The 26,109-nt window shown below is 50.5% G+C and overlaps 2 protein-coding genes and 1 pseudogene across 2 annotated transcripts in view; 2 read left to right on the forward strand and 1 right to left on the reverse strand.

Annotated features, from left to right (window-relative positions):
- The first annotated feature begins 3,086 nt into the window (after positions 1-3,086).
- On the forward strand, positions 3,087-3,222 carry LOC122150136 (annotated as a pseudogene).
- A 5,606-nt stretch (positions 3,223-8,828) lies between these two features.
- On the reverse strand, positions 8,829-13,894 carry KIAA2013 (KIAA2013 ortholog). Its single transcript, XM_007942640.2, has 3 exons — positions 12,862-13,894; positions 9,701-10,554; positions 8,829-8,846 (listed from the first exon to the last, which is right to left on the reverse strand). Exons 1-3 carry the CDS (start codon positions 13,892-13,894, stop codon positions 8,829-8,831), a joined length of 1,905 nt encoding a protein of 634 aa, XP_007940831.1.
- An 8,241-nt stretch (positions 13,895-22,135) lies between these two features.
- Positions 22,136-26,109, forward strand: part of PLOD1 (procollagen-lysine,2-oxoglutarate 5-dioxygenase 1) — a 34,759-nt gene continuing 30,785 nt past the window's right edge. The window contains exon 1 of the mRNA XM_007942641.2: positions 22,136-22,211. Coding sequence (XP_007940832.1) covers positions 22,136-22,211 — 76 coding nt within the window. The remainder of the gene's footprint in view (positions 22,212-26,109) is intronic.

Consider the following 26,109-nt stretch of genomic DNA (forward strand, 5'->3'; position numbering starts at 1 on the left):
ACACAGTTCTTTGACACACATGGGGTTGCCATGAGTCAGAGTGACTCTAGGGCACCTGGTTTGATTTCTGGTTTTTAGTGTCCTGCTTAAGGATATGGACTCCAGAGAGATTTCCTGGGTTCAAATCCCAGCTCTGCCACTTACTGGTGGTCTGCTTTCTCCGCTCTGTGCTGATTTTTTCATCATAAATATGGGAATGGTGGTAAGAAAACCTGCCTCGTGGGGCTGTTCTGAGGATTAAAGTTGTTCAGGTGACCATAGACAATTCACACACGTAATTCCAGCAGTACCTTTCATTATCATCCCCTCTTGTCCTGGATGTGAATATTAGCCACAACTTTCTAATCTCTGCCTTCCCTTCTCTGAAGGCATCTTTTGAGGAATGCAGACTAATTGTCTAATGGACAAATGGTGACTGTGCTTGACTGCTAACAGAAAGGTGGGAGTTCAAGCCCAGCCAGAGGAACTTGGAAATCAAAGCCTGATGATCTACTTCAGAAAAATCAGTCACTGAAAACCCTCTGGGGCACATTTTACCCTGACACACATGGGGTCGCCATGACTCTACAACTGATTATTGTTAAACCAAACACAAATCAGAAAGTAAACCTAGGGCAGAGTCACATCTGCACTCCCAAGCCAGGGCAAAAAGATTTATAGGCTTTTGCCCACTCTATCCACAAGCAAAAAGGAGCTCTGGTGGCTCCGTGGTTAAGGCTTTTGGCTGCTAACTGTGTGGTCGGCAGTTCTAACTCACCAGCAGGTCAGCACCAGAAAGATGGGGCAGTCTGCTTCTGTAAAGATTTACAGCCTTGGAAACCCTTTGGGGCAGTTCTACTCTGTCCTACAGAGTCACTATGAGTTAGAATCAGCTGTGGATTTGGTTTGGTTTATCCACGTGGATGATGGAGAGTTATCGAGGTTAGTAGGTAGGAGTTGGGGTGCAGGTGGGGGGGAGTGGAGATGCATGGGAGGGGAAGCAAGCTTCTGGCTCCAGGATGCCCAGAAGCCATTGCCCCAGAAGCAGCCCTGCCCAGAGGAGGGGAGTAGCCGGGCAGCCAGAGTGCACTGCTCACTGCTCTGCCAGTGACCTCACACCCAGCCGCACGATTCAGGCCTGAGAGAAATTCCACAGGCGATTTGAGGGCTGCTTGGGGTGGAGGCTACATCAGAATATGGGGAGCTGGGCTGTCAGACGAGTGGCTAGGGAGATCTGGTCTGCCCAAGTCCAGGACCTCTTTCAAGTGCCGAAGAGCAAAATATCTCCTTGAGGACTAAGGTGTCCCTGACACAAGCCATGGTATTTTCGGTCACCTCATATGCATGTGAGAGCTGGACAATGAATAAGGAAGACCGAAGAAGAATCGATGCTTTTGAGTTGTGGTGCTGGGGAAGAATGCTGAAAGTATTGTGGACTGCTAAAAGAACTAACAGATCTGTCCTGGAGGAAGTGCAGCTGAAATACTCCTTGGGAGTGAGAATGGCCAGACTTCTCCTCACCTACTTTGGTCATGTTGTCAGAAGGAACCATTCCCTGGAGAAGGATGTCATGCTTGGTAAGGTAGAGGGTCCATGAAAGAGGGGAAGGCCCTCAACGAGATGGATTGACACAGTGACTGCGGCAATGGGCTGAGGTATAGCAAGGATCGCGGGACTGGGCAGTGTTTCATTCTGCTATGCATAAGGTCATTATGAGTCAGAGACGAGTTGAAGGCACCTAACAACAACAACAGTCCAGGTCTGACCAGGGATTCAGGCTGGCTTGCTACTAGTGCAGGGAGGCAGATGTGGAGGGAGGGTGGGAGCTGGTCATGGGGAGGAAACCTCTGGGAAAGACCATGTGCTAGGGAAATCCCGCGTGCTCAGGAAATTGGACTTCCCGGAATGACAATAAAAAGTCCCCAAGGTGGTGGTCCCTCACCTACTCAGCCTTCTGCTTCCCCTTAGGGAGTCCCTGCTGCCCTGTCTTTTTTCTAGTCTAGAGTGAGCCTGAGAACTTGCATCTCTAACAAGTGATGATGATGATGTTAGGCCTGGAACCACATGAGGAGAACCACTGCGTTAAAACACAAATCTGAGCACGTTATTCTGGTTTAAAACTCTTCAGTGTTTCTCCCTTTGCCCTCAAAGTGAAAGCCCAGGTTTTAGCTTGGCATTGAAGGCCAAGATGTGTCCTCGCCTTTTAGCCACTCAGGCTCACATTGCTTACCCCCCTCTGCCTAGAACGCTGTCACCACCCAGGTGTCACTGAACATTCTGTCCTAGTGCTCATTGCACATACCTGTGTCCATCGCAGAGACTTCCTTGAAAATTCAGTTTTAGAGTTATGTCTCTAGGGCCCAACACAGGGTTTGACACAGAGCTCAAACAAATTTTGCTGAATAAATGAGAATAATTATTTTCAAGTCTTTTTTAAAAAATATATATATATTAAAAATACACTTTTAATATGAGGTGAACATTTACACTAGATAGATACACTCCTTGGAGAGAACAATCATGGGAGAGTAGAAGGGCTGTGTATTCACAGGGTCATAGCTCAGGGGGCAGGAGTGCATGGAGGGAAGGACACAGGGAAGAGGTAACTGGGGAAGAAGTCGGAGGGGAGCTGTTGCATTGTAGTAAATCGTAGTCAATGTCATGAGACAATGTGTATGTGAAATGCTGTATGGAAACTTAAGTTGCTCTGTAAACTTTCACCCAAATCACAATTTAAAAAAAGAAAATGTTTTAGTTGAAGCGCCAATTTTAAAACTTTAAGTCAATCTGCTGGTTGGATCAGGTCTGTGTTCTTGTAAATCGGTTCTCCACCCTGCCCCCTAGTGGTAGCCTCCAGCCCACCTCATTTTCCGGAAACCGGAGGTTGATGACGCGACTTCATTTGCATATCCACAAAGCATTGCATAGAGGACAATTTCCGACTTTATAACTATTAAATTCTCCTTTTTTGTGATCCAGAAATGTGTATACTCTCATATAGTTGTTTGTGAAAGAGGAAGAAATCATCAGCTTGCGCTAGTAAAAATTCACCATTACTGTACTAGGTGTAACAGTTACCCGAGGCGTGCGGTCCGCCGGTTCACAGCATACTCGGTTCCTCTCTAGAGCGTACCAATCTTTGGTCTTTTACCAAAGATTTACTGGAGATGGAACCACTTTGAGTTATAAACGGCACAAAACAACAACAACCAATTTTTGGGAAGCCTTGCATAGGCAAGGCTTATATTGCTGTTCAAAAAATAGACATTAAATCCTTTCTAAGTTTCTTTTCTTTTCCTTTCTTGCTGAAAAGTCTGTAGCTATGGCGTTACCGTTCGTGTAGTGTTCGTTCTTTCAAAATGAATAACACAAACACGACGCTTTGTTGCGGCTTTCGTGATTTCAATAGACTCACTGATTATCATGTCAAAAGATTGCGCCACGAAGTTACGTTTCCTGCTGTTCAAACCCAGGAGTCCCAGCTTTAAAAAAAAAGGTTGCGGTGTTTGTTTTAGCGCTCTGATCTGGTTGGAGTCTTAAAATGTTCCTGCTTCTGGCTCGTTTTTAGGAAAGGTTCATAGAAACCGAAAGCTGGCTTGAGTAAAACCACTGCTATAAAAAACTAACTAGAATATTTCATCCCTGTGGCGTGCTGTTCAGTCCATTTTGCTTCATAGTGACCCTGTAGAACAGTAAAAACCGCTTCATAGGGTTTACCAAACCATCTTTACGGAGGAGCTCTGGTGGCGTAGTAGGTAAGTATTCCGCCACTAACCAACAGGTTGGCGGTTCTCACCATCACCACTACCAGTCTATTTCCGTAAAGGTTTACATCCTTGGAAACCCTAGGGGGCAATTCTACTCTGTCCTTCAGGCTCACTGTGAGAGTCAGAATCGACTAGATGAGGAGGGAAAAAAAAAAAAAAACTCGCTGCTGTCCAGTCGGATTCGACTCACAGTAACCCCCTCCTTGAGTTTCCGAGGCGGTATCTCTACGGAAGTAGATTGCCCAATCTTCCTTCCGGGGAGTGGCCGGTGGGTTTGAACCAACAGCGTTCTTTACCCTTCGGCACTACACCTCTAGAGCTCCCGTGGCAGTGGGTTTTTAATCCTTATGGGCCGGCCCCTCAAGCCGCGACGCCTACTCCATGGCTGTGGGTTTTAATCTTTGTGTGATCAGATTGCCAGATCTTTACTTCCATGAGCAGATGGTGGGTTCTAGCCACCGCCGTTAGGTCGCAGCTGAGCGCTTAACCGTTGTGCCACCAGGGCACCTAAGTGTTTCCATTACTTATGGTAAAAATGTGGGGGTTCCTGTGCCTCCCCTGGGCCTACCACAAAAGTTTGCTAAATATAAAATACTTAGTTAACCTGGTTTTCCCCAAGCCTTGGATTACTTTTTTTTTTTTTTTTTTAATTCAGGTGTGGGCATATCTGGCTACATTTTTCAAAGAAGCACCTCCTGCTAGGGTCAGGCAAGTCCCAAATACCTTTCTGGGTTCTAAGTGTTTGCAGTCCAGTGAATTGCTTAATATGGTGCTTCCAGCTATAGTCCTCTATTTCGTGATGTATTGTGAATCCTAGCCTCTGTGCCTGTGGTTATGGTCCCATTTGGGGAAAGTTGTCTGTTGCGTTGGTGAGGCAGGATTTGGGTGGTTTGTAGCTTGAGCCGCCACCCTTCGTTTCTCTTGAGGGCATATATGTGAACATCGCACCCTCGGGTCTTGGGACTTGAGACAACAGCCATCTGACCTGCCAATGTGGGTTCATCAGCCTCTGCAGCCACGTGAGTGAGGAGAATCCTCCAGACTGACGACTGACCCCACGGATTTGGGACTTGCCACCACCATGTGAGCCATTTCAGTGGCAGTTTGTGAGTTCTGTGAGATGTTACAGCAAAATATGGAAGCCTAAGACAGGAGGGAGAGTACTGAGGGAAGGAGAAGGAGTTGTCAGAGATGATGAAGCGGTGCAGCAGTTTGGACGAGTTGGACATTTGGGACATCTTTAACCTCCATGTCATAGGACCAGCCTTATGCTGATCCTTCTAAAAGATATTAGTGGAACAGTGTTGCACTTATTTTAAGTTCTGACTGCTTTTTAAAGTAGTTTATCCTCTGTATCTGTTTCCATTGGTTTCTCATTTCTTTGTTGCAGAGAGTCTGGTCTGTATAGCTTGTCTGCCTATTCCACCACCTTGCTGACTTGTCTTTAAAGTAGTTTAAAAGCCCTGTTCTGCCTCCAGGTATATAAGACAATGGATTCTCCCTTGTGTTGGTAGAGAGTTTTTAATTTATCAAAGCACATTCATACACAGTCACTTCCTGGGACTTCCCAGTCATCTTACAAAGATGGAAGGTGCTATTAGCTGTATTTCATAGGTGGGAACCTAACTCACTTGTTTGAGGTCACAAAATGGTAATGACAGAGCTGGACATGGGACCCAGGTCCCTGACTCCCACTTCCAGCTCCCTTCTCCAATAATGTTGCCTAGTTGTCTTAAAGTTTTTCTCTGAGAGAAGCCACAGTCTTTTCATGAGCTCACCAGTCCTCACCTGCTCCCATTCACCTGTCCACCTGATTTTCTCAGCTCTTAGGATGTGCACTGAGCTATCACACAGATTCTCACAGTCCTGGCAGGTGTTCAGGATCTCAAGCGCTCTCTCTCACGTATCAGCAGAGGACATCATTAACCTAACCTGTCACTGGGACCCCCCCTTTGACCTTTGGCCAGCAACTCTCTTTCACTGGGTCTGTTTCCACTTTGTAAAAGGGGCCAATAAATTGTCTTCCCTTGGTTTTCAGGGGAGTAGCAAAGATAGTGCCTAAGGCATTTGACTGCTAACCAGAAGTCTGGAAGTTCAAAACCACAAGCCACTCCTCAGAAGGAAGGTTGGGCAATCTACTTCTGTAGTGATACCACCTAGGAAACCCAAGGAGGGGTCGCTATAAGTTGGGTCCAACTTGACAGCAGTGTTTTGTTTTTGTTTGTTAGTAAAGATAGGCCAAAATTATGACAGAACTTAGGGAAGAGGAGGCGATATGTCCAAGGGAGGCATTTTTACCTCTAATGTTATTTGTCAGAGTCCCAGGGTCAATGTGCTTGGCTGTGAACCAAAGGTAGTAGGTTTGCATCCACTCAGAGGCACCTGGAAGAAAGGCCTGGTGATCTACTTTTGAAAATGCCGCCAGTGAGTCCTGCAGAGCACAGCTCTCCTCTGACACACAGGGTCACCGTGACTTGGAGCTGACTTGACAGCACCAGTTCTTTTTGTTGTGGTTGTTACTACTGCTGTGAATTAGGACCAGAGCCTACTCATTGACTCCAGAAATCAATGACGTGGATAACTGAATCCCAACTCTCCAGCCATATCGCCCCCTTTCTTCCCTTCATGAATTCAACACTGCAGACTAACTGAAGTTACTAGCTGTTTCCTGGGCATCTCCAAATGTTCCTGTCTCTGTGTTCAATCGTACCATCCAGGCCTTACCCAGTAAACGCCCTGTGCAGTGTCAGCGGTCTCACTCTCCAAGATTGTGCATGCATGAATGCCGTGTTTGAGAGCCCAGCAGGTCCCTGCAGTAGGAGACTGGCTGAAGCAAGATGTGGTGGGTGCTCACACCTGCACAAAGCTGGTTGCTGCAATCGTGAGACGGTGTGATATGGGGCACAAGAGGTGGGACAAATTTCCAAGTCTCTTTTTTGGCCGTTGGGAAGTGCTGGGTAGTGTGCAATTCTTTTTTTTTTTTTTTCCTCCATTCAATTTCAGTCCCAGAAAAAGCAACTTGATAAAGCTTCTGTGTGCAGCCTGCCAAACAGCTGGGAGCGCCTTCTAGTGGCACTGACTAGACTGTGCAGAAGTGAACCATCCTAGGGATCCTATGCACAGACAGTGCCAACTGAGGCTCGCATTTCCTCTCTGCCAAGGATGGCTGAATTGGAAGAACTGCAGAGGTTCACTGCAGACACTTACTTTCAAGCAAATGCCATCCTAAAGGGGAGAAGAAATACTTCTCCCCTCCCTTCCCAAGGAAGCCACTAGAGGGATGGGGCCAATGAAGGGTGAGTCTGCCTCCCACTGCACTCAGTAGCTGGGTGGCCTTGGGCAGATACCCCATCGTCTGAGCTCCAATTCCTGCATCTCTCAAACTAGAATCCTAGCAGCTCCCTCCACCATCTCATCCTCCCAACAGAGCCATGCTAATGTAAAATCCTAACATAATCCTGGCATACGATGAGCTCTTAAATGAGAGCTGATTTCCAGATGTTAATTGAAATTCCAGTCATTCCACTAGTGTTGCTCAGGTGCCAGGTACAGATGTTCACACCTATGTTGATGGGAGCTTCTGACATGCATGGTTGCAAGGTAAAGGTGGCGCTTGTCAAGCAGCTTCCAGTTGAACTCGAATAACTAGAGTGAATTCTATGCTGGAAATGACACCAACTGGGCCCTGTGAGAGTCACGCTTCCGGGAAGCAGGCAGGCAGCCCATGAGCCAAAGCATTTCGTGCTCCGCACAACCCAGAGCAGGAGGAGGTGTGAGGGACGGAAGTGGCTGGAAAAGCAGGACGGCTCATGCTGCAGCCAAATCCCCATGTTCACTCCCTCACAGCCATCTGCTGTGGCCAGACTGCAGCTCCCTGCTGAGTCATGCAGCTTAAAACTTCTTGTCCGGGAGCCTAGGGAAACCCAAACGCTGAGGACAGTTCCCAAGGTGGGCTACCATGCCCAGCAGTCCCTTTTGGTCCCCGGCATGGCTCTTCCCTCCCCACAAAGGGGAGGAGTCTGACCTTGGCTTTGGCTAACACCCTGCAGGAGGCCCAGCCAACCCAGGGCAGGAGAGTCCTGGTCCCTGGGAGGCGGGGCACTGAGCAGGGAAGGGTCCTGGGTGATGACAGATGCTCTCAACCAACCTACTCACCAACCAGACAGCCCAGCAAACCCCCCAGGTGAGCAGAAAGGTAGCCTCTCCACACCTTCTGAGATGACTTCTTTCTAGTGGAGGATGTGGGCATAGAGTTCCTGTCTCTAGGGCAGGGCTATGAGGCATGTCCTGCTTCAGACACGACTCAAAACTCTGCTGATAGAGCCTTCAACCACACACAAACTGGTCATGGAAGTTTTGAAAGGTATTTATTTAAAAACAGAACAGAAAGAAGCTTTGGTATTTCAAAACCTAACAATCATCAATTACTAGAAAGTTAAACACCACCCCCACAGCCCCAAAGTACAAAACCACAGATCTCCAGGCTCAGGATGAGAAAGAAACAATGGGTGAGCCTAACATAATCCCTTACATAAACCCCGGTTGGCACCCCCCACACCCACACTGTCAGTGCCACTGCCCTGCACAGGGGCCTGGCCTGGCCTCAAATGCCAGAGGCCGCTTAGATGGGGAGCCACTGCCAAGAATCACAGCCTTAAGTGGACAGCAAGAGCCACCCAACAAAAATAAATTAAAAATCATTTGAGAAAGAGCACATTAAATTAGGAAAAGTATACAGCTTTTCCTAAACAAGTATTCAAAAGAGGTTCAATATTCTGGGACAGAGGAAAGGGAGACAGTGGAAGGAGTAAGTTCAATTTCAAGTATTTTCCATAGAGTTCATTTTATTGAGCCGAAAGCTTACAAAAAGTCCGCTAGCCCCTCCCTTCCCCATTCCCCACTGAACACTCTCCTTCCTTCCTACACAAACTCTTGAATCTCCACAAACGCTTGGAGTCACTGGTTTCCCAGCAAGGCACAAAAGGGTGGTGGCTTTCAGAGGATCCCTTGTCCTTAGCAGCAGGACTTTCAGTGCTGGGTGTCTTGTGCAAATGGTGGTTGAAGGCAGAACCGTCTGCTCCCTCAGACACTGGGATCTTCCTGCACAATGGACAAAACAAGGTGTTACTATTTACCGCCAGCCTCGTGGGCAGTCACAAAAGTAATCAAGAGATGCAGGCTATGGAGACCGCCCTGTGGCCAGGGTCACAGCCTGCAGACAGCACCCGGTCATGGGCAGTGATGGAATTCCCATGGAGGTAGTGGCCCATGGGCCCCTGGGGTTGGGTTGGAGTGTCCCCTGGGCTCTGCTCTGGGTGGTGCAGCTCACTATGTATAAACTGGGGGACCCAGGGAGTACCCATGAAGGCAGTTTGGCTTGTCCCTGTTTAGGCAGGAAACCGAGGGCAAATGAGTGTACGCCAAAGCAAGCACAGGTGGCAGGGAGATCAGCTACCTAACATCTTCTCCTCTGACTGCTAATGACAGACTTGCTCCTGGTCTTTCCTCTGAGGTTCCTGGCAGTGAGAGAGCACGGAAACTGGTTGGGCAGGCAAAGCAGACAACATCACCCTTTCACACCAAGTCTGACCCCCAACGTAAGTCCCAGATGACAGTTCCTGAGCAACTGTGCTGGAAGTCACAGGTTCCTGGGGACAGACACATTTCATGACACAGGAGGGGAAGGATACTGTTCTGTGCTGACCAGATGGTGACCCTACATCCTTGGGAGGTGGTGGACTCATCTACTCAGCACCTAGATTTCCACAGCTTTCACCTTCCTATGTCTCCTTTTGAAGTCACTCCTACCTCTCTGACGCTGAGAGCTGAGGGCACTGGCTTAGGACACCGCACTACTACCCCAGCCTCATCCCACCCTCTCCAGGCCAGTCCCCCCCTACAGACAGGACAGGAAACAAGAAGCCTTAGGTACTGGTGGCCAGGTGGCTTTGTACCTTACTCCGGAAGAGGGACTTGGCGCCAGGCCCGCAGTACTCATTGTAGATAAGCTTGAAAAGGAAGAGGTGGAAGAGGGTGATGAGGGAGGCCACGCTGAACCAGAAGAGGAAGGGCAACCCGGGGTCCTGCTGGGCCATGTGCTCATCATGGGCCAGGATGGCCTTGAGGTGCAGCGTGTGCCGCAGGTCCTGCAGGTGTGTGAGGTCAGTGGAGATGTAGAGCAGCGGCGTGATGGGCTGTGTCACCATGATGGAGAACGTGTGGCCCTGGGGTGCTGAGCTCAGCTCCACGGGGTCGTCCAGGCAGCCCGCTTTGCAGGCGTAGATCTTGACGGGCTGGCCACGGGACTCCACGGACACGTGTAGGTAGGGTTTGCCCTCGGCATCTGCCAGCACAGCCAGGTTGATGTGGTCATTCTTGTAGCGGATGCCGTGCAGCGAGTAGCTGTTGTGCAGCACGTCGGGGTCGGCCTGGAACTGCAGGTGGTTCTCAGTGAATTGCAGCCCGCCGAAGCTAAGCACCATGCCCTGCATGATGCCCGGGGCGCCCACCTTCACCAGTCCCTTGCAGCCACGCTTCTGCAGAGTCAGCTTCCACAGGTCGGAAAGCTGCAGGATCTGCTGGACCGTGGACAGCTGCTCAGGCCAGAGGTTCTCGGCGTGCATCGTGGCGTGGCCACTGAAGCAGTGATCCTCATAGTTGAGTGTCGCCTCCATCTGCTCCCGTTCCTTGTGGCTCAGGGCAGGGCTAAGCAGTGGGGCTGGGGAGCAGGAGAGCATGTAGTACAGCGTCAGGTTCACAGTCAGGCTGGACGGTGTGTGGGTGTCAGTGATCTTCTTCATTTCCACTCCTGGAACACCCCAAGGTTGCATGTTAGAGGGAAGGCATGGCCAGGAGACAGAGATTACAAGATAAAAGTCAGGAGCAGAGACATTTTAGTCTCTGGTGCTGAAAGCAGCAGCTCACCTCCCTCATTATGGGACAAAGCCATCCTGCCTGTCTTCCTTATGTGACCATCTTGAGCCCTGAAGGCTTGAACCTAAAACCATGTTAACAAGGCAGTGGGGCCTCCTGCCAGACCTGAGAACACAGACCTAGCCAGGACTTCCCAGCCTAAGGGGTCAAGGGAAAGGTCTGGTTCCCCCATGCCAGGACACTATGTCCATCAATGTCCTGACCGGTCCTGGGCCATTTCTCTGTCATTTATCTCTCTAGTTCTGTAGCTTTAAATAACGTCTGAACAGAGGTATCTCCCACATTTATGTGAACTCTACATTCAGTTAGCAGCCTGCTTGGTGTTTGCCCCTAGATGTCCGAGAAGCATTTTGAACCTGACATGGTTGCAATGCTTCCAATCCCAAACCACCCTTCCCCAAGTTGACTCCACTTGGTAAATGACACCCCAAGCAAACAAGTGCTCAAGTCCCTAAAATTCAGGAGCCCATCTCAAGTTCTCACTCCCCACAGCCAATCCACAGTAAGCCTGGCGGCTCCACCTCCAGGGCCCAAACCACTTCCTGTCTCACCTGGTCTCCAGAAAAAGCCTCTTAACTGGTCTCCACTTTGCTCTTCTACGGTCCATAATCCTCATACAGCAAGCAGATGGAGCTTGTAAAAAGGTCCACCAGCTCACTTTCCCAGGCTTCCCATCCCACTTAGAACAGGATTCAAAGTCCTCGCCAAGGTCCACAATGCCCTTTAAGATCTGTCACCACCAGCGCCCTCACCTGTCTGCCTGTGTCTACCCTTGCTCACTGCCTGCCAGCCACTTAACCTGCACTGCTCCTGCCTGGGGGCTTCCAGATCATTAATTACATGGCTGGCTTCTTCCTGCCATCCATTCAGTCTCAGTTTAAGTGTCTCCTCTTCAGGGAGGCCTCCCCCGATAATGCAGCTAAAAGGTGGCCCCTCCACCCCATGCTCTTACCCCATTCATCACCCTTGATCCCATCACCCTATTAACTTTTCCCCAAACCACTTTTTACTCCTAAAAACCTTTCATGCTTATTTGTTTAAACATTACTCTTCTAGTACATCTTCTTCCCAACCAGAATTTAAGCAAGCACTATGAGAACAGGGTCTTCATTCCATTCATCATGTCTGTATCCTCAGTGCCTAAACAGCCCTGGGCACAACCCACTGCCACTGAGTCCATTCGGACTCCTAGTGACCCTTTAGGACAGAGTAGAACTGCCCCATAGGGTTTTCAAAGCTGTAAATCTTTACAGAAGTAGACTGCCCCATCTTTCTCTCACAGAGTTGGTGGGTTTGAACCACTGAACCATCTGATCAGCAGCTGAATGCTTTAACCACTATGCCCCCAGAGCTCCTACAAGCACTCGATAAATACTTGTTGAATGAATTTAAAATCGTTTTGAGCAACCAGACACGGGTTCAGACAACTCAAACGCTGGCAACTGAAATTTCTCTCTCATCTGTTGCTGTTGTTATGTGCCACTGAGTCTGCCCCGACTCATAGCGACCCCTCCTTGGGTTTCCGAGGCAGTATCACTAAGGAAGTAGATTGCCCAACCTTCCTTCCAAGGAGTGGCTGGTGGGTTTGAAATGCCAGCCTTCTGGTTAACAGTCAAGTGCCTTAGGCACTACGCCACCAGAGCTCCTCTTTCTCATCTAGCACAGGCTTTTCTTTCCTTACAAGGCCTATGAGAAAAGATGTCATGTGGCAGGAGCATCCCAACCGCCCCATGATGAAGCTGAAGCTCCAACAACAGCAGGGCGCACGCAGCCCGGCAAGAGTCATATCAAGAAGCACATTCATGTCTGTCACTAGCCAGTCTGGGAACTGAGGGAAGACTCTAGGGACCTGCCACGTCTCTGCCTGATGCTTTACAAGCCAACTCTAAAAACCTCACTCTGCTCAACTCAGGCCTCACCTTCAGAAACAAGTAACAAGACCTGCCCTTTACACTCATGTTTTCATTAAAATCTCATAAAAGCTCCCTCAGGTAGGTGCTGTTATTACCAAAAACAGACTCAGACAGAGGTCACGGATCCAACGGTGCACTGCTGCTGAGTTGTGGAACAGACACTCGGCCCCGGTCAAACACCAAGCCCAGGTTGGAACAAGCCCGCTCCTCTACTTCCCCCTCTGCATCTCTGTTCTACTTCCCTCCCCAACACACTCCCCAGGCCTCACCTGGGCTGAAGAGCTGGGCCCAGAGGCGCTGGTGGTCCTGAAGCAGCTCGTTCGCTGGCATCTCCAAGAGCTCCAGCATTTCCTTCCGGACCAAGTCTTGGAGCGTCTTGAGCTCCTTGGTAGCTTTGCTCTTGAGCACCTGGGGATTAATGGGGCCAGAGATATGTACAACCCATAGCACTGTCTCATCCAGTTGAGTCTTGGGAGCCACCTGGAGCCGGTTCACTAATTTCTTGGCGGCCACCACCACCAGATGTACCAGTCCTGAGGCCAAAGGCGGCGACCGGCCCGAGTACAGGAGGAACTGATGGTCTCCGACCTTTTCCAAGGTACTGGTGAAGGCCCTGGGGACCGGACCGGCAGTGGGCCCCACAGTCTGCAGCGCGGCCACGCGCTCGGTTGGGTTGTTGAGCTGGATGCGCTGCAAGTAGACGTGAGGTCGGCCCCGATGAGCCAGAAAGTCCTCCTGCAGCAATACGCAGTCGCGGCCGGCTCCTGCGACAAGGCCAGAGGCCGAGGCGGGCCCAGGGACCGCGGCCGCGGGGCCGGAGCCTGGGGCCCCGAGCTGCAAGCAGCGAACCCGGCGCAGCAGGCCCTCCCGCAACACCAGCACGGCCTCTCCGGCTTCGGACAGTGCGCTGAGCGGGCGCAGCTGCACGAAAGGCACGAAGTCTGGCGCCACGGCAGGTTCCCGCTCCCCGGGGGTCACCCAGAGCCGGTTAGCCACCACGTCCAGGGCCAGGAAGCCGTTAGCTACCAGGGCCGGCACGCCAGGGCCCAGCGGCACAGCTTCACCGCGCTCCCGCAGGCCACGCCAGGCACGGGTGGCAGCCTCCAGGCAGGCGGAGGGTTCAGCGGCGTTCGGCTCGCCACGGGACCACGGCAGCAGATGCAGGCCGCCCGCCGCCCGTCGCGCCCCAGAGCCCGCAAACCACAGGAGCAGCAGGAGAAGGCCAAGGAGGCAGAGGAGGCGGCGGGCCCAGCTGCTCGACAGCAGCCCTGGCAGTCCCTTAAGCCGCTGCTGCAGCCACATCGGGCCGCCGGGCGCGGGCGCGGCGCGGGGGCGGCCGACGGGCCCGCCGCTTAGCCCACCGGCCCGGCCGCCCGCGCCTCACTCCCCGGCCCACACCGCGGCGCCCACCCCGTTCCCAATCGCTGCCGCTGCAAGTACCCCCACAGCCACTTCCTCCTCCCTCTTCGTTGCCTCCGGCCGTCAAGCGCCTTCGGCCGTTAAGCGCCTCTGTGTCTTTTGCGACAGATGGAAAAGAAAGAGGGCGGGACGGGGGGTGGGTAGAAGGGAAGGTCAGAGAGAAGGAGGCGGAGTCACGGCGGTGGCAGAGCGGGAGCGAGGGTGGAGCCTCCGCCAGCCAAACTGTCCATCCCGGGACCCGAAACGGAGACGTCAAAAGCAAAAAAAAAAAAAAAACACCAAACCAAACTCACTGCCATGAAGTCGCACCCAACTCATCATAGCGATCCTTCCTTGGGTTTCCGAGGCGGTATCACTACGGAAGTAGATTGCCCAATCGTCCTTCAAGGAGTGGCTGGTGGGTTTGAACCGCCAGCCTTCTGGTTAGCAGTCAAATTGCCTTAGGCACTAGGCCACCAGCGTTCCTAAAAGTAGAGGGGTCTATTGCAATTCAGCGTTTAAGAAAAAAAAAAAAACCACCAACCCAGCGAAACCCAACATGGATTGGGCCAAACATTGCCCTTGAGGTCCCTGTTTGCTATTTACTGTCAGATTCATCAGTCCTAGGATTTTTTTAAAAAACGCAATATTTTTGTGGCATTGAGGAAGAAGAAGACATAGAGAGGTACATGGCGGTACAGACAACAAAGATGAACCCTTTTGCACATACAGTATGTGTTGTCAGTGAAGGCAAGCATGAGTATACAGGGGGTTAGATGGGTGGACAGGCTGAACTATTAGGTATGTCTATGAAGCAGGGAGTGTAGCGTACCCAAGACCATGTATAGGGTTGGCAGACAATGGTCCTACAAGTGGATTTGTATGATCTGAATTTCCAGGTATATAGTAGAGTTGATAAGAGACAAGGTTGTAGTCACTTCTTGGTCACAGCCAGCTACCCAGAGGGAGCGAATAGTAGAACCTGTGGGTTCATGGGACATCAAGCTCAATTGGCATAACATACTACACAAAACATTGTTCCACCTCCTACTTTGGCGAGTAGCTACTGGGATCTTAAAAGCTTGCAAGCAGCCATCTAAATGCAACAATGGGTCTCTCCTCATCCAGAGCAAAGAAGAATGAAGAAAACCAAAGATTCATGGATACAATTAGTCCTAGCAACTGGTACACCATGCAATCTGCAGCCTATACAACTATAAGCCCAGAAGAACTAGCTGGTGCCCGGCTACCACTGTCAACCACTCAGAGGGGAATCTGTGTAGGAGATCCTGGATAGAGAGGGAGAACAATGTGGAACAAAACCCAAAATCATTTGGAAAAAAAAGGGGACCAGGTTTGCTGGTCTGACAGAGACTGGTGGAACCACTGATACTATGGCCCCTAGCTGCCCTTCAGATCTGGAACTGAACCCACACCTGTGGCTTCCAGCCAAACAAAAGATAGGCATATGAGTTGAACATTTACCTGAAGTAGATACACTCCTTGGAGAGAACAATTATGGGAGAAAGAAGGGCTGCTTACGCACAGGGAGACGGCTCAGGGGGCAGAAGTGCATGGAGGGATGGACACAGGGAAGAGGTGACTCTCAGGAGGAAGTGGGAGGGCAGCTGTTGCATTGGGGTAAATTGTTGTAATGCCATGAGACTAAGTGTATGTGAACTGCTGTATGGAAAGTGAATTTGCTCTGTAAATTTTCACCCAAATCACAATATAAATAAATTAAGTAAATGTTGCAGTCAAGAACTATTAAAAAAAAAAAAACTTTTTTTTTTGTTTCTGTAAAAAGGATCATCCTCATTGGGGGAAAAAAAATGAGACAGTACAGTAAACTAGAAAAAAAGGAAATCAAAGCTACTGGAAAATGTTTTGTTGACAATGGTTCCAGACCTGTTTGGCACTTGAGGCCACACAAGTCTAGCCCAGGGCAGGGCGCTTAGTCTGTTTCTCTCCCACACAAGCCTGTCTTCTTGATGTCAAACCTGAATTTCAACTTATTAAATAACACTAGACACTAAACAACTCATACTTAGAAAATCGTTTCATTGTGAATTATCAATGCAAAAGAAATTTTGCTTTGTGTCTGGGAAAAGAATTCGATGTGAGCACAGAGGCGGACAATGGAGCGATTGTTTCCACTTTGGTTTTGGAACATTCCAGAGCCCAATAGCGCTTACCAGTTGTTGAAAATTAACCAGTCATTTGAGATAGTTCCTTGTGGACCATGAGCACACTCAGATGTCTGTGCTGATTCAAAGGCTGGCTCTCTGTTGTTGTTAGTTGCTGACAAGTCACCTGTGAGTCATGGCGACCCCGTGTACAACAGGACAAAATGTTGCCTGGCCGTGCTCAAATCCATTGCTGTGGCCACTGTGTATTTTGAGTGCCTTCCAACCTAGGGGGCTCGTCTTCCAGCACTAAATCAGACAATATTCTGATGTGATCCACAGGGTTTTCATTGGCTAATTTTCAGAAGTAGATCACCAGGCCTTTCTTCCTAGTCTCTCTTAGTCTGGATGCTCTGCTGAAACCTGGGTACCCTACTGGTATTTGAAATGTCAGTGGCATAGTTTCCAGTATCATAGCAACATGCAAGCCACCACAGTACGACACACTGACAGCTTGGTGGTGGGGCACGCTGTTAGAAGGTGCCTATGCAGCCAAGCTGAGAATACTTACCCTTTTCCTTCCCCTTAAGATTGTCGCCAAAACATAAATACAATTTTTAAGCTCTCATCCATAACATTCTATGGAATATGTTCATAGATTTGCAGGAATCCATGACCTCCAGTTAGAGAGATAGCAATCAATCCAGTCAGTACTTGGGTGATGCAGTGGGGTGAGAGCTAAGGGTCAGACACAGGCTTGACCTCACTTGGGGAGTGGGGCTGATCAGACAAACTGCTTCTGGGGTTTTTGAGGCATGAGTAAGTTAATGCAGGTATAGCAAGTCCAGGGTATGGCACATGGTAAGTGCTCAGTAAATGTTTAAGAAAACAAAACAAAACTTGCTCTCAAGTCAGCTCTAACTTATGGCAACCCCATGTGTGTTAGAGTAGAAGTGTGCTCCACAATGGTTGATTTTTCAGAAGTAGATTGCCAGGCCTTTCTTTAGAGGCCTCCGGGTGGACTTGAACCTCCAACCTTCGGGTTAGCTGCCAAGTTGTTAACCATTTGCACCACCCAGTGACCTGTCAGTGAGTGTAAACTCATATAATTACTTTTAATATTACAAACAATGGTGTAGTAAACATGTAACTTGGCCACTTGTGTAAATGTTTTTGGGAGAGCAATTTCTGGGAGTGGATTCCTAGGTCAAAGGGAAGCACTTAACTCCTGCTCTTAACTCCTTTGCCATTCTCAAATACCCCACCTGGCGAGTTCAAGGGCGAGGATCAGCAACATATCACAGCAAAGCCAGGACGTCAAGAGTAAGGACCCTGCCATCAGGCTGCCTGGGCTTTGAATCCTGGCTCTGCTCCCTTGCTAACAAGCCAACTAAACTCCCTGGGCCTCAATTGCTCCATCCATAAAATGGGCATCATAAGACAAAGTAAGATTGCTCTGAGTCTTAAATTAGAGAGGCACACAAAGTGTTTAACATAATGCCTGGATTAAAATAATACTAGGAAACACAAGTGGTTGATACAACACTCAAAAGGTAGAAAAGGATAAAGAGTGAAAATTAAGTCTTCCTCCTTCCTAGGTCCCCAGCCAGTCTGTTCCTCTCCTCAGAAGCAACCAGCAATTCCTATTGGATATTCTTCCAGATAATCTATTTGCTTATAGATGTACACATATATGCGTGTATGCATCGTTGTTGTTAGTTGCCATGGAGTTGTCCTGCCTTGTGGCAACCCTGTGCACAATGGAACAAAACAGTCCTGTCCAGTCCTGCAGCATCCCTGTGATCAGTGGCAAACCAGACCTTTTTGATCCATGGAGTTTTCATTGACTGATTTTCCGAAAGTAGATAGCCAGACCTTTCTTCCTAGTCTGTCTCAGTCTGGAGGCTCCATTGAAACCTGTTCAGCAGCATAGCAACATGCCAACCTCCACTTACAGGTGGGCAGTGACTGCGCATGAGGGGCATTGGCCGGCAGTTGAACTGTGTTTCCTGCTTGGAAGGTGAGAATTCTGTACACATGCTGCTGCTGTTGTTGCTAGTTGCCACCTCGTTGAGTCTGAGTAATGGTGACTTTACGTGTAACAGAAGAAAATGTTCAGTCCTGTGCCATTTTCATGATCATTGTATGTTTGAATTCATTTCTGCAGCTATTATGTCAATCTATATCTGTATACACACACAAATATATATTTCCTCTCGTAGAAGTTATAGCATAGGATGCATCCATGAACCTTAGTTTCTTTTTTTCATTTAAGAGGGGGATAGTTTGGAAATTAAGGAGCTCTGGTGACACAATGCCTAAGGCATTTTACTGGTAACCAGAAGGTCAGCAGTTCAAACCAACAAGCAGCTCTGCAGAAGGAAGATGGGGCAATCTACTTCTGTAAAGATGGACTGCCTCGGAAACCCAATGGGGGTCACTATGAGTCGGAATCAACTTGATGGCAGTGAGTTTGTTTTAGTTTGAGTTTGGAAATTCTTTATTATTATCATTGTTGTTGTTATAAATATTAAAGGGTCTAAATGCCAGTGGGACAGGCTGACAGCCACCTGGCAGTACGGAGTGTGACCACCCCACTGAGACCTTTGCTCTTCCTCCAGTCAACAAAGGAAATAGGTGAAAGAAGAGGAAGAAATTAAGAAAATCCCCTCACGGCCATGGGCAGCTGCCCTCCGGGCTGGCTACTACAGAGACGCTCTCTTTTTCTGCACCTTCCCAGGGAAACAGAGTCCTGTGCCTTTAACGGTCTGCAACACGTGCAGCACGTACCAGGAATAACATCTGGGCAGCAGCCACCTCTACTTAAAGAGACAGGCCCTTCTTCAGGATGAAGTTTGGATCACGTCCAAAGTCTAGCAAAAAAAAAAAAGGGAGCAGGAAATGATGCCAAAGGGGTGGGGCAGGCTGCACCAGGGTGAAGCTTCTCCCCTGGGTAAGTGGAATGGGGGCGGGGTGGGGGTTGGGAAGACAGCAGCCTCCATGATTGATTTCCTTTCCTGACTCGAGGGACGTGGTCTACGGAAACCCCACTGCCCAGGGATTCTTTCTGGCCACAGTGCATTGCCCTAGGGCCCTAGCAAATGGGGAATTAGAGTTGGGTTCCAATCCTGCCTCCTTGACTGTGGTCCCACATTAGCCATGTGATGCAGAGCGAGTGGCTTCACCTCTCTGACCCCAGTGTCTTCGTTTTGCAAATGAGGGCAATGGAGGCTAACTCGAAGGGCTGCTATGAACATAGAATAATAAGAGAGAGCTTTGAAAACTGAGCCAGGCGACACACACTCCTTCTCCTCCTCTCTGCTCATTCTTGCATTTCCTCCTTGAAGAGTCTGGAATCTCCATCTGCATCCTCCTGATTCCAAAACATCCGGTGGGTTCTGGCACCAAGTCTGGTCCCCAGCTGCAGACACACCCCACCCCAGGTCCCAGCTGGTGAGTATAGGCCCTGGGTCTTGCTCATGTCTCATCCCCTCACTTGCCTATGAGTTCCTCTGGGCCTCCTTCCTACCATGTGTCGAATGAGAAAATCTCCCAGGTTCCCAGTGATTATACTTATCTTCTAAAAATAATGCATACTGGCAGTGTTTGGATTGTCCAAATAGTATTTAGTCATTATATATACAAAAAATAAATCAAGAGAAACAAAAACTATAAAATATAAACAAGGAAATAAAAACTATCCATAATCTCACCTCCTGGAAATCATTCCTGTAAACATTTGGCTGTAATTTTCTCTAGCACTCTCTTCATGCGTATCTGTATCTATACCAATCCAAACAAAACCACACTCGTTGCCGTGGAGTCAGTTCCAATTCATACTGACTCCGTGTGTTAAAGTGTAGAAATGCTCCATAGGGTTTGCTTTGCTGAGATCTTTACAGAAGCAGTTGGCTGGGCTTTTCTTCCTCAGTGTGGCTGAGTGGACTTGAACCAGCAAGCTTTGGTTAGTAGTCGAGCACAAACCATTTGTGCCATCCAGGGACCTATCCATATCTTTAAGAATATATTTTTACTAAGTGAAGTCATTCCGTCTATACTCTTTTTCTACTTACCATCCTATTGGGAGGGAGCTCTGCTGGCATAGTGCCTAAAGCATTTGACTACTAACCAGAAGGCTGGCGGTTCAAACCCACCAGTCACTCCTCAGAAGGAAGATGGGGCAATCTACTTCTGTAGTGATACTGCCTCTCAGACACCCAAGGAGGGGTCGCTATGAGTCGGATCTGACTTGAGGGCAATGGGTTGGGTTTTGGTTATCCTATTGGAAGTGTGTTTTCCTTGCCAAAGCAGTCCTAGAATGGTGTTGCTTTTTTGTTTCCCCAGTACCTACACACGGCTTGTTCTGTCTGGTTCACTGATATCCATAACATCATCCCTCCTCCTCCTCCTCCAGCCTGTACCTTCTCCAACTGGCCCACAGTTGCACCCACCACCCATTGCCCCAAGTCTGCAGCCCCTCGGGAGCCTCATCTGCCGGAGTCTCTGCCCCAGAAGGGAGGGCTTTTTTCCAGAAGTCACTACCCCTAGCTGACATCTGGTCCAGGAGCCCCTTGAGTTGTTTATGGCACTTTGGAGAAAACTCTGTCTGTGAAGAGGCCCTAAAGAATCTCAACACTCACTCATTCATTCAGCAATGAGCCCTGAGGAGCAAGACCTTCCTTGGCCCACAGTTCAGCTTGACTCCCAGGAACACCGAGGCAGATTAACTGATTTCTGCGTTTCTTGTAGCCAGAGCAAGGCATGTGTCCACACTTGTGCCCACCCTCAGCCCCTGGATGGGACTCCCAGGTCCTTCTGGCTGGGATGCTTCCTTGCAGAAAGGGTCCATCAAGAGGGCTAAGGGTAGGAAAACCAAAAAACTCAAACTCTCTGCCATTGAGTCACTTCCAACTCATAGCGACCCCTCCTTGGGTTTCCCAGGCAGTAGCAGAGGCATTTTCCACCGTGAGCTGGAGGACCCAAGTGGGAGGAGACCTAGGTGGGAGGCCTGCTTCCATGCCCTGTGCCTGCTGCAATCCTGGACTCCTGTCTGGGTTTGCTTCTTTGTAAGATAGGTGTTGCAAAAACACTTGCCTTCCCTACACTTTTCTGTGTATCAGATGTGAAAAATTAGGTGAACTGCTTCAAACTAGAGAGGTTGACACTCAAAATTAAAAAAAAAAAAAAAGAGAAAGAGAGAGGTTGGATTTATTCAGGTCCAACTATAGACTCTGAGACTACTGGCTGTTAGATTTTGGGCAAAGGACTTCCTTAGACGCTATGAGCGTCAGCGTTCAGCGTCCTCTGAGGTCAAATGAGGAATAACAACAGTGGCCGCCGCTTGGGTTTTGGGGAGGACTAAATGAAACCTAGGAGCTCTAGTACCATAGTGGCTAAAGCACTTGACTGCTAACCAGAAGGCTGGCGGTTCAAACCCACCAGCCACTCCTCGGAAGGAAGGTTGGGCAATCCTACTTCCGTAGTGATACTGCCTCGGAAACCCAAGGAGGGCTCACTATGAGTCGGGCCGACTCCACGGCACATAACAACAACAAATGAAACCTATGAGCTGAGACTTGGGGGGCGGCCGTTCTCAAGAACCCATAAGTAGACGCTATTTCGTCCCCACTTACAGGTGGGGAGATTGCAGTCATTGATACTGTAAAGTCTTGGCGCAGCCTCGGGGTATAGAAATTGGGGTTGCCCCCTCCTCCACTCCCCCTTCTTCTTCCCCGACTCATTGAACCACCCTGGAAACCGCACGGCGGGAGGGCGGGCCTGGCTGAAGGGTTCGGAGGCGCAGAGACTAAAGCCGCGGTAGCTGTCCCCACTCCGAGAGGCCTCGGTGAGGGAGTCTCTGCAAGAAAATCCTTCCCCCGGGGGTGGGAACGGGAGGGAGGGCTGCGCGGTACCGCCCCCGGGGCGGGCCCAGTGCGTGGCAGCCGGACCGCTGGCAGTGTCGCGAAGTTTCCAGCCCTGAGAGCCGCGCCGAGCCGCCCGAACGTCCCAGGACCACGCCATGAGGCCCCTGCTGCTCCTGGCCCCACTGGGCTGGCTGCTCCTGGCGGAAGCGAAGGGCGACGCCCAGCCGGAGGGTGAGGCGCGGGCTGGGCGCAGGCGGGTTGGGGTGGGGCTCGAGGGAGCGAGGGCCGCCTAGGTAAGGACTAATGTGTATGGGTGCGGGAGAAGATCTGGGTTCCGAACTCGTGGCCACTTACTTAACTGGTGATTTGCACAAATCACTTGGCCTCTCGAGGCTGCGGTTCCCTCATTATAATAGCGAGTAAGGGAGGGTAAATGGCCAATGCCCCATTCAGCACCCAGACGATCCCGTAATACTAGTTAATACTCATACTACTACTGCTACTACTACTGGCCATGGCCACGATTAATGGACCGCTCACTATGGGCCAGGCATTGTTAAACGAGCATGATCACATTCCATCCTACAACACCCCTTGGAAGTAGGTCCTTCTATCACCCCCATTTTCCAGCTGGGAACACTGAGCCTTCAGAGTTGAGCCTTTTGCCCAAGGTCACACAGATTGTGTGCCTTGCAACTAGAATTCATATCGCCGTATGTGTCTGGATTCAAAGTCAATGGGCCTGATCACGTGGGTGGGGGGCTGATGGGGGGTGGACAGAGCTGACATAGAGGGGAAGGTCCGTGTTCCCGGAGCAGTTTATGCTTTCACCCATGTCCTGTGGTCTGCTCAGCCTCCCACCAGACAGGTATTGCACATGAGGAAACGGAGGCCCAGAGAGGTGAAGCGACTGCTCAGCGTTGTTCAGCCCATGCAGTGGTTGAGCTGAGGCCTCTGGACCCCCACCTAGGGCTCCTTCTATTTCCCCAAGGCAGCGTGGATCTCAAAGTGTCCCCCACTTTTCTGAGTGGGTGCTGCTCTCCTCCCAGCCCTCCCTGATGTAGCCATTTCCAGGGCTACTTGGTGAGCCCCTGAGAGCCCTGAGGAGGGCACAGACGTAGGACAACTGAGCAAAGCAAACTTTGGAGCCAAGCTAGCCACACCGTCCTGATCCCCAGAGTGCCCCACCTTCCCCACTTCCTCATGTCCTGACCTCCTGGTCAACTTGGGAGGCATGAGTGGGGATGGGGCTTGGACGTGGGGAAGAGATGAGACCAACCATTTCTTGAGAATTTCTTTTGTGCCAGGTTGTGACCAAGGCCACATGACTTTCAGTGGCAAAGCCAGAGGCTGCTTAGTTCCCACAGGTGATCTACCCTGCACAAGGAGGAGTTTGTGATACCTTGCTCCTGGAGCTGTTACAAGCATTCCATGGGATGGGGCCCATCCATGAGGGGTCAGCATTGCCAGCAGGGCAGTGTGGCAGGTCAAAGAACGCAGGGAGGAAAGGACTGAGCACAGTGCCAGGATTAGGGCATGCACTTAGCCAGGAGCCTGAGGCCAGGTCCACTCGCTGGCTGGGGGCCAGGAGTCCGACAGTAGCCTCCTCCCTTCCCCCTTGCCTCTCCTTCCTCTGCTTCTGCTAGAATGGACTCCATCCCCCCAGACCATCCTGAGAGAAATGAGATGTGTCTAGCTGCCCACACTGAAGCCCTGAGAGGTGAGGCAGGGAGGGACCAAATTGATGATAGGGCTTCACGCCCTGACCCCCAGCGAATGACATGGAGGCAAAGTAGACACAAGGCAACCCCCACTGAGGGAGCTGCTGAAGGCAGAGGGCAGGACTGGGCTGTTGCTAAGATCATCTGATAAAGCGCCAAACAAATAGTAAGCACTCAGTGGTGGACAAGAGGCTGCAGGTCCCTAGGCATGGGGCTGCTGTCAGGCTGCCCTCTTGTGGAGGCCTTTTGTTTCCCTTGCCCCATTTAGACCCTTTTGATAAGGGATGTCAGTCCCATTTTGTAGATGGAGAAACTGAAGCCCTGAGAAGTTGAGCCCCTGGTCTCATGTTGCCACAGCTGGTTGGAAGAGGAGTTCCTGATGGGCTCAGACTGCTGCTCATGCCTGCTGGCCCCCACCTCCTGGGTTGGGGAGGCTGTTGTTTGGAAATGCTGCCTGGGGGAGCCTGCCTCGCTCCTCCAGACCTAGCTGATGTGGGATCCTCAGCTTCCCGGACGGGAGGAGAGACTAAGATGGTCATTTTTCCTGTAGTCCATGCTTGAGCTGCCCACTCACTGACATTGGAGAGTGGGCACCCCAGAAGGCCAGCTCCTCCCTTCCCTGGCTAGGCCGGGACCCCTGGGCCAGTGCCAGGTGCTGGGATGGCACAGCTGCTGAGAATTCAGTTGGGTCGGGCCCAGAGTTGTGCTCTGTCTGCCCCTCTGCACACAGCAAGAGCAAGGCCCTAGGTGCAGAATTTGTTATGGAGTTATGGGGGAGGGTGTGGGAGGGGACCTCTCAGTACCTTGACCACTCCCCCCACCCACTGAATGAACACCTGTGGACTTGGGGTGTGGAGTTTAGGGCTTAGTTTGCTCTTTGAGGGAGCTCCCAATCTGAGGGAGAAAGCAGAGCTTCTCCCCTCAATGGACTTCATATGGGGGAGACATGATCCTCTGTTCTCAGGGCACCCATGTCTGAGTATAAAAATGGTGTGGCTGAGGCATCTGACCTCCTTGTTTCACTTCACCTGGAAAGCGGGCCACTGTCAGTAGCAGCCCAAAGCTGATTCCTGTGCGGCAGAGGTCAGACATGGCTGCTCCCCCAGCCCTTGTTCCCACTTCTGACACCAGCAGTCCCGCCCACAGCACTCTACTTCTTTGCTGGGCTCAATAATTCATTGCACTGGCCATACAGAACTCACAGACCGTATTCACAATTACAGGATTTATTAGGGAAGTAACAGGTTACAATTCAGGATCAGAAATGACTCAGGTTATAGTTCTTTGACCATCCATTCCCCTGCCTGGGCTGGAACTGCTTTTGGGGGCAGGGACAGGGTGGGGAGGGCAGGAGGGAGGCAGAGTACCAGCCTGGAGGATGGCTGAGTGGGCTCAAGTTCTCAGCCTTCTCCTCAGGACCCAGAGGTCCTTTCACAGCTCTGCCTTTTTCCTCAGGGGTTCCCTTCTCCCAGGAGTCTCCTCGCCTGGACTACACCCCTCCTCCAGCCTCTTCTCAGCTGGGCAGTAGGCAGGCCTCTCTCTGGTCCGCAGCACCCTGAGGGGCCTCCTGGGCCAACCTGGCCTCTATCCTGCTTGGGCAAGTGTCACAAAGCTCTTTAGCTCTGCTGATATGTGATCAAAGGTACCCCACTCCACCAATAAGCCTCAGCCTGCAGGTGCCCAGCTCTAGCTTTATGGACAAGTGCCTGGAGGTACCCTACTCTGCCAGCAAGCCTCCTTCCTGAAGGTGTTCAGCTGTCTCACTCTGTGGGCCAGGAAGCCTACCTCGCATTCTCCTGCTGGTTTCCTGGTTCTGCCTCTGCTGCTGCCGTCTCTCTGCTGCTGCTTCTCCCCATCTCTTCTTGTTACAGCTTTCTCTCTGTCTCTTGGGTCCAGGAGGCTGCCAGCGCAGAGACCCTGGGTCCAAAGTATCTACTCCACTCCTGGCTCTTCTTCCTTGGTGGTTATGAAATCCCCTCTCTAAGCTTTGAAATTTGCTCTCTTTTAAGCCTAGTGGATGGCAAAACTGACCAATCCCTTCCTTAGAGTTCCATATACCTTATTTGCATAGTCCCATCCACACCAGGGTACCATGCACTTTATTTGTATTATTAGCTATCCAATCCCCTTGATGGGCCACAAGTACTTTATTTGCTTCTTGTTGTAGTTGTTAGGTGCTGTCGAGTCAGCTCCAACTCATAGCGGCCCTGTGTACAACAGAATGAAACACTGCCTGGTCCTGCACCAGCTTAACGATCCTTGCTATACCTGAGCCCATCGTTGCAGCCACTGTGTCAGTCCATCTCATTGAGGGCCTTCCCCTTCTTTGCTGACCCTCCACTTTACCAAGCATGATACCCTTCTCCAGGGAATGGTCCCTTCTGACAACATGACCAAAGTAGGTGAGA

Source organism: Orycteropus afer, unplaced genomic scaffold (assembly GCF_000298275.1).
Source record: "Orycteropus afer afer isolate SDZICR_OR568_19922 unplaced genomic scaffold, OryAfe1.0 scaffold00094, whole genome shotgun sequence".
Classification (NCBI taxonomy): Eukaryota; Metazoa; Chordata; class Mammalia; order Tubulidentata; family Orycteropodidae; genus Orycteropus; species Orycteropus afer.